Source organism: Limulus polyphemus, unplaced genomic scaffold, assembly GCF_000517525.1.
Source record: "Limulus polyphemus unplaced genomic scaffold, Limulus_polyphemus-2.1.2 Scaffold3215, whole genome shotgun sequence".
NCBI classification, from domain to species: Eukaryota; Metazoa; Arthropoda; class Merostomata; order Xiphosura; family Limulidae; genus Limulus; species Limulus polyphemus.
In genome coordinates this window covers 127578-135665 of record NW_013668825.1, presented here as the reverse complement: position 1 = coordinate 135665, position 8088 = coordinate 127578, and the positions used below count along the sequence as shown (strand labels likewise).

The 8088-nt window shown below is 35.5% G+C and overlaps 1 protein-coding gene across 1 annotated transcript in view; it reads left to right on the top strand.

Annotated features, from left to right (window-relative positions):
* Positions 1-412: 412 nt before the first annotated feature.
* LOC111088148 overlaps positions 413-8088 on the top strand; it is a 9249-nt gene continuing 1573 nt past the window's right edge. Inside the window, exons 1-2 of the mRNA XM_022397311.1 lie at positions 413-628; positions 7322-7457. Of these exons, the coding sequence (XP_022253019.1) occupies positions 554-628; positions 7322-7457 (211 nt within the window). The 5' untranslated portion in view covers positions 413-553. The remainder of the gene's footprint in view (positions 629-7321; positions 7458-8088) is intronic.

Below are 8088 nucleotides of genomic sequence, written 5' to 3'. Positions count from 1 at the left end.
CAGTTCTCAGTTCTCTACAGGTTCATTTCAATTACTCAGTTCTCTACAGGTTCATTTCAATTACTCAGTTCTCTACAGGTTCATTTCAATTACTCAGTTCTCTACAGGTTCATTTCAATTACTCTTCCTTTTATGTAGTTACAATTCTCCTTTAATTCTTTTTTTCCCGCTACGCCAATTTGACTTTCTTTCCAACACTATTTATTCATGTCCCTGTGGTAATTAATTCAACATATATTAACCAAGTTTTGCTTTGATATTTTTCTTTATACGTGTGAATATAAAAATTCTACAGATATAGTTGTTGTTGTTGTTTTTTCGAGTATAACGTTTTATTTTTATGTTTCACAATCTGAATTTTTCTTATACATTTTGTAACCTAACACAAACTATACTTTACATCACATTTTGTTTAGTCTCAGCTATAGCGGCGATTCATATCGTCTCGTTACATTTCCCGGATCAAGTTCAATCTGGACAAGAACTACAGCTTCGTTGTGACTACAACTTAGATGGTGAGAATCTTTACTCCGTCAAGTGGTACCGGGACGACATGGAGTTTTTCCGTTACGTGCCCATGGACAACCCTGTAAAACAGGTCTTCTCATTGGACGGCATTCAAGTCGACGTAAGCATTATTTTCCCGGTTCTTATTTAATCCATCTCACGCGAGTGTTGTGTTCTTTCTACACCACACCTTCCGCAATGTGAGGGAAAGTAAAAGAAAATACAGTTTAATATTATTCTGTAATATAACTTTTAGTTAGAAAAAGAAACTGCCTCAATGTAAACAAAATTATACTAACGTATCTTCACGTTCCAGAAGTTTCAAACTAAACATACCATCTGGTAATAAAACCGTCCAGCTTCTTTTATATCTTATGGATACCTTTAATCCACACAACAACTAAAGCTCCGACCCGATTGCTGTATATATATGTTTCTTTTAAAAAGCTAAGCCTAAGATTTAAAGAAAACTTGAAACATTTTCTTCCTGACAATGTTAGTATAGCTTCCTTGGGTAATATGTTACTTCATATTTTTTTTTATTTGCTTGCAATGATAACAATGAATATGGTCATTTGTTATTATCAAGTACACGCTCGTCACCTTTAAAACAACAGGATATTAGTAATTATCAATAATAGTTATTAACTTATTAAGTGAGAGGAAATGTAAAATATATTAAGAGAGAATTGGACCACAGTCTTCTATCAAAGTGATCTTCAAAATCACTTGTTTAATCTGTCTGCTCTTTGAACATTTACCTTCGACTGAGCTATTTTCCAGGAGAATATTTTGTGATATTCCATTCCTACTTTGCAGTATAAAAGTCTTCGAGATTATTTTGTTTTTAATATTTTTCAGATTACCAATTACTTCTTGTTATCTTATTTCAAATAAAGGATATTTAATATTTCTAAAAATATAATATCTTTTGCAGGTTCGTCTATAGTTCGTGACAAAATCCGTTAAGCCTAATCTAAAACTGAATTACTTATACCTACACACATGTATTGTGTACAGAAAAGGAATGATTGGCCCCAATGTTTTTGGACATTTCTTTAAAATGACTCAATGTCATGAAGCATTCGGACCTTATCGGTATGAAGGTTAAAGTTATCTACATGTTTCGTCCATATTAATGAAAAACAAATCATTCTTTTTGAGATTACGTCTGTTTGAATATAAAAGTAAACACAGGCTCAGAAATTGATCACTTAATAGCTTCTAACACTAACTACCAGGATTAATTGTAATATTGATGGTGTTTTATTTCTTTGTTTTTGTGTCCCTCACATGGCATAAATAGTTTAGAAACGTTTAGATCATTCTAGGATTAAATCAAAGAAAGATTTTGAGTGATGTGATGGACAGCAGAATCAAAACCAAAACCAATACATCAAATATATAAAACTTTGAAAGTTCCGGCACGTGAATTAGAATATTTTTGACATATTCAGCGGGCTGGTTAGCTCTGAGTTTCAAATCTTTGCAATACCACAAAATATTCCTCTCATTTTAAGTCATCCTCTTGTGGAACAGCGGTAAGTCTATTGACTTGCAACACTAAAATCTAGGGTTTGATTCCCCGTGGTGGACACAGCAAATAGCCCAATGTGGCTTTGCTATAAAAGAAACACCTAAACATACACCACGGGTCGTGGGTGCTTTATCGATGGTAAATAGTAGGGTGCTGTTGATTGGCTGGCTTCCCTCTAGTCAGTAGTTTAAAATTGGGAACGACAGTAGGTAACATTATCGTGTTTACAAGATTCAGTTACTGTGATATTTTGCATTTTTCGAGACCTAATTTGGTATTAAAGAACAATACAAAATACCAAGAATAACCACCATGTAAACTAACGATACAATGTCGATCTTTATCTTGTAAATCATCAACATACCAAGAATAACCACCGTGTAAACTAACGATACATTGTTGAACTTTATCTTGTAAATCATCAACATACCAAGAATAACCACCATGTAAACTAACGATACAATGTTGAACTTTATCTTGTAAATCATCAACATACCAAGAATAACCACCATGTAAACTAACGATACATTGTTGAACTTTATCTTCTAAATCGTCGACAGACCAAGAATAACCACCATGTAAACTAACTATACAATGTCGATCTTTATCTTCTAAATCGTCGACATACCAAGAATAACCACCATGTAAACTATCGAAACAATGTCGATCTTTATCTTCTAAATCATCAACAAACCAAGAATAACCACCATGTAAACTAACGATACAATGTCGATCTTTATCTTATAGATCATCAACATACCAAGAATAACCACCATGTAAACTAACGATACAATGACGATCTTTATCTTCTAAATCATCAACAGACCAAGAATGATAAAGGATGCTTTCCTTGATCAATCGGCATATTAGTGGCTGCCATTTTGAGTTTTATTAACAGCATACTTTCAAGAACTTTAAGGACAATTCACTGCATTGATGCACCAACGACAAAAGCAAATACAACTGTTTCAAAACGTCATTCCAATAAATATTAGTTACTCTTCTTCTGTAAATATAAAATAAAGTTTTGTCTATTATTATGCTGTTATTTACAAATCTAAAATAAAGTTTTATAGAATATTATGCTTACCACCCGAGAACCAGTTTTTATAACAAATTTTGTTTGTAGTTAGGCACAAAGCTGCACAAAGGGTGATCTGTGTCCACTTCGGGTATCGAAACCCGGTTTTTAACGAGGGGGCTTTATGGCAACTTTGGTTTCAGTCAAATATTGCGTGGAGTCCTTTACGACGTTTATTATTTTATTAATTAATTACAATTTAAAAGTTATCTTTCAAATGTTTGTTTACGTCTGATAGAGTAGCTTCTGAAATGCTGAAATATAAAATATTTAGAACCTTTATTCATTCTGTCTGACACTACCTTCTTTTGGAGAAAATAATTACATATTTACAATAACAAATATTTTAACTTGAACATCTATAATGGAGAGGGGGTAAGTTCAAAGATGTTTACCAGGACCATTAAGACTAGTATTCTGTATTTTTGATCATTTCAATTTTTTATAACTCCACTATATCTTGTTAGTAATCTCTAAACGAGTCCTAGAGGTAGTATTAATCTGCCATTGCTTTGAAAGTGTGCCTAATGATGCCAAAAATGATATCATCATCAAACGACAGTCTTGACAGTTAATTAACATATTACGTCACGCCACGTGTTATGACACAGTTATCAATCAGAGTTGTTTTTTTCTCTTACCTTTTGAGTTCGTCAAGCGAGAACGCTCCTCATCAATAATAAGGATGTTTTTGGAAAACCCTACCATCTTCTGACTGCTGAAAATCGAACAGAATTTGAATCCAGGCGGTAAAGTTCTCATTCACAGAATTAAAGATGGCGAATGAGATTCAATTGGACGATGACGTTATGAAATACTGAACTTCCATTGGCCGAGATATTCTAATTGGAGCTTTTTCACTGCTTATTGGATTTAGGCTTAGTCGATTTTTGTTTTTCTTAGCAAACAATTAATAAATCTGTGTGAAAGAGGTTTGTAGCAGAAGCATCTATACTCTTGTATTTTTCTTCCTGTAGCTCGTAACCAGTATTAGGTGTTCATCACAGGAATTATAATCGTGAATACTGAACTCTTTTTTAAATCAGAGTGGGCTACTATGGGCTCGCCATCATAGTTACAATTGTTTTTTATAATCATAACGTTGGTGGAGACTTTGTACATTTGAAACGATGTACATATTCAATAACTATTCAATCACTGATTTGTTATTTGTTTTTCTCATCCGATAGTGGCTAGACTGAGAATCCGTCCTCACTTTGGGACCGTGAGTGTACTATAAAAGTGACACACTATTTGGTGACACAAAAGTTGCCCAAGGGCTGGTGGTTAGTGTCGTTGACTTTCACCTTCCATCTAGTCTATCAGTTCAGAATTAAAGTCGGCTACGCGAAAACAGGTCTTATATAGCATTGCGCGAAATCCTGAAACAAAGTTTCGTTGTGTTTTATATGTGTTATTACCAAGACGTTTACGAAGTTTTTTCTGACGTCATTTTAGTGTTGCTTAGAAACAAACAAACAAATTACTTCATTCTACGAATCTCTTATTTGTTATTAAAGATCCGAATTTTAGTGATAGGCTATTTGTATCATTATTAAGAACAGACCGAAGAAAATAGCGAAAATAACGATATTTAACATTAAATATACAGACTGTTGTACTGAAAAAAATATTCATTGTCCCAGTAAACGTTGTTTCGAGGATGGTAAATTAGAATTTAGAAAACGTTGTATCAAAAGCGAAGCGATTCGATTACTGAGCTTTTGGAACACGACCACTTAAGCCTATTTATCAAACAAAGAACAGCTAAGTACCAGAAATTCCGTCCCTCAATAATGCCTCCGGAAAAATGTCTTAAAAGCCTGTACATTTCTCTTGCAAACAGGAAACTTGATAGGCTGTAATCAGTCACGTGAGATGCAGTATAATGTTACGGCACACGTGGCCAATTTGTTTGTTTGATGTTAAGCACAAAGTTACAAAATGGAGTTTCAGTTCTCTTTTCACCAGGGGTATTGAAACCCAATTTTTAGGGTTATGAGCCCACAGACTTATCGTTGAGTCATCAGGGGGTCCAGTTTGTCGGATATATTGATGTTTTAGGTAACTCGCCATCAAATAACACATTAACCGTGTTTCACTTAGCATTATTAAACGTGTACGGGTATGGTTAGTGAGCTTAGAACCTCTAACTCATATCCTATAGTCTAAAACGTCTCATATTTTATCGATTTTGATAATATTTTTCACAAATTTTAGTCATTTGAGACCAACCTTTGTTTTATGTGCCTAGTATCTGGTAAACACCCAAAACCTAAAAATAGTTTAATAATTTGGGCCTCAGAATCCTTCCGGTAGGAATATCATCTTAACTGCAAAGAAATTCATGTATTTCACAAAGTCATTTTGCGATAAACGGAGGTCAGAGCTCTTTAGTGTCCATATAAAGAGTTTTAATTCTGAAGGAAGGTAGCCAGTCAACATCACGCGTCCATGGCCAAAACGTGTGGAGCATACTCAGCGTAATCACGGCTCGAACCTTGATGACGTTAGATGACGATTTACTCGAATCAAACAGGGTTTTATGACGTAAAAACTACGTTCTTTGGGCAGACACGTTTACGTACCGGCCTTATTTGGTAAAAGCTAAGATTAGAATAATTAATATAACAAAATTGTGGTATCACAGACAAAAAAAAAACAAACAAACAAGTTATTAAGCTTCCTACTTTAATGCGCCCAACGACGGGTCAGCGGTAAGTTAAGGACTTACAACGCTAACATCCGGAGTTCGATCCACCTCGGTGGACAGCAGATCGCAGATATCCGCCCATTGTTTGGTTTAGTATTGTTTCATAAATAATACCTCCCACCGTAAGATTGAAGATTTGTAACGCTAAGATTCGGGGCTCGACATCTGTAGTGGACACAGCTCATTGTGCAGCTTTGTGCTTAACAACAAATATAAATAATACATGGAAAATAACAAAATTTAGCAATAGGTGAATACTTAAAGTAATCTCGATTACTGTAAAATCGGGCCGAACCTGACCTAATAGTTAGCGTGCCGTACTATGGTATGGAGCTGAAGTTCCTTGGTTCGCGTCCCGTTACCGCAAAACAAGCATCGCTCTTCACACTTTGGAACCGTGGGTGACGGTCAAATCCCACTATTCGGTCTGACTAGAGTATCTCATAGTTAGCGGTAGGTGTTGTTGACCAGCTGCCTTCTCTCTAGTCTGTTACTTCTAAATTAGTGACAGCTAGCGCACATATCCTTCGTATAGTTTGGAATATTTGTATATTTAAGTTTAGTTTTACTGGCGATGATGTAAAACTGTAAAATTAGACGTAGCCTAATGGTTTGGATGCTGGGCTGTGTATTAGAAGGTCCGAGGCTCGAACCTCGATATATCCTTGAATATGCTCTGCATTTTCAGCTGTAAAAGCGTTATAATTGCAACAGTCAATCATATTATTCGGTTAACAAATTCCGTATAGGTGGGGGGTGATACTTGCTGGTTATCCTTCTTCTAAATAAAGGATGGGACCTCTAATCTGGCTGTTTAGCCTATGTGTCCCATAGGGGGCCGTAAGTTTAAATACAGTCAAACGATGTGAAAGAAGCAAGAAGGCCAGTTTTTAAGGTTATACTTTGCTGTTATAATGTATAGATTAAATGGTAAGGTTATGATAATCACTGGTTCCATACTTACTTTAAAATAGTGTTTGAATAATTGAGAGAATAAACAGATTAAAAAACTAACGGCAGCCCTGACACCACGGTAGGTTTTATCTCTACTGGTAAAACTAAACTCATCCTTATAGTCAGCTATTCCAAGAAGGTAATCTTGGTCTTCACCAGAAGAGGTATTCTGTACCATTAATGCTAAAAATATTCTAGCAGAACGAACGTTCCAACAAGGACATAGTGGTCCTCACCAAAAGAAGTTTTCTCTACTAGTAACACTAAACATATCTTTGCAGATCAAGCGGTCCATCCAACAAGGACATCGTGGTCCTCACCAAAAGAAGTTTTCTCTACTAGTAACACTAAACATATCTTTGCAGATCAAGCGGTCCATCCAACAAGGACATCGTGGTCCTCACCAAAAGAAGTTTTCTCTACTAGTAACACTAAACATATCTTTGCAGATCAAACGGTCCAACAAGGACATCGTGGTCCTCACCAAAAGAAGTTTTCTCTACTAGTAACACTAGACATATCTTTGCAGATCAAGCGGTCCAACAAGGACATCGTGGTCCTCACCAAAGTGACTCCTTCTACAGAAGGAATATTCCGTTGTGAGGTATCTGCAGATGCTCCTTCTTTCCAAACGGTTTCTGCTGAGAAGGTGATGACCATCCAAGGTGAGTTAACTTTTCTTAAACCTGGATAATAATGAAACCATAATATTCTTAAATTGGCCAGGCGTGGCCTAGTAGTTAATGTACCCAGAGTATGAAATCCGAGGATATCTTACTCACGTCCCTTTGCTGCTAAAAACGCTCTCGCCACTTTGGGGCCGGATATATGGTCAAACAAGAATAACCCAAGAGTTGGCGGTGTATGTTTTTAACTAGTTGCCTTCCTTATAGTCTAGAAATTCAGAGACGGCAAATAACCCTAGTGTATATTTACGCTTAAATTTTGAAACAAAATAAAGATCTCGAGTGTTCATTAGAACAGTAATTCTAAATGAAAAATATATTTGTTGATCTTCCTAAATGTATAAGACAAAAAATTAAATAAAACATACTTCAAAAGTTTGTTTGTATTAGAACAAAGCCACATTGGGCTATCTGTTGTGTCCACCGCGGAGAATCGAACCACACATTTTAGCGTCGTAAGTCCGTAGAAATGAAACCATAGTGTTTTCACCACGTGTACTTGTCGTTCTCTGGTTCGAGAAGTAGAAATTCATTTTTTAAATAACATAGGTTTATCTATCTGAGTAAAATACTCACTAAAGGTGACTTCAGTCCAACCGATTACATTTCA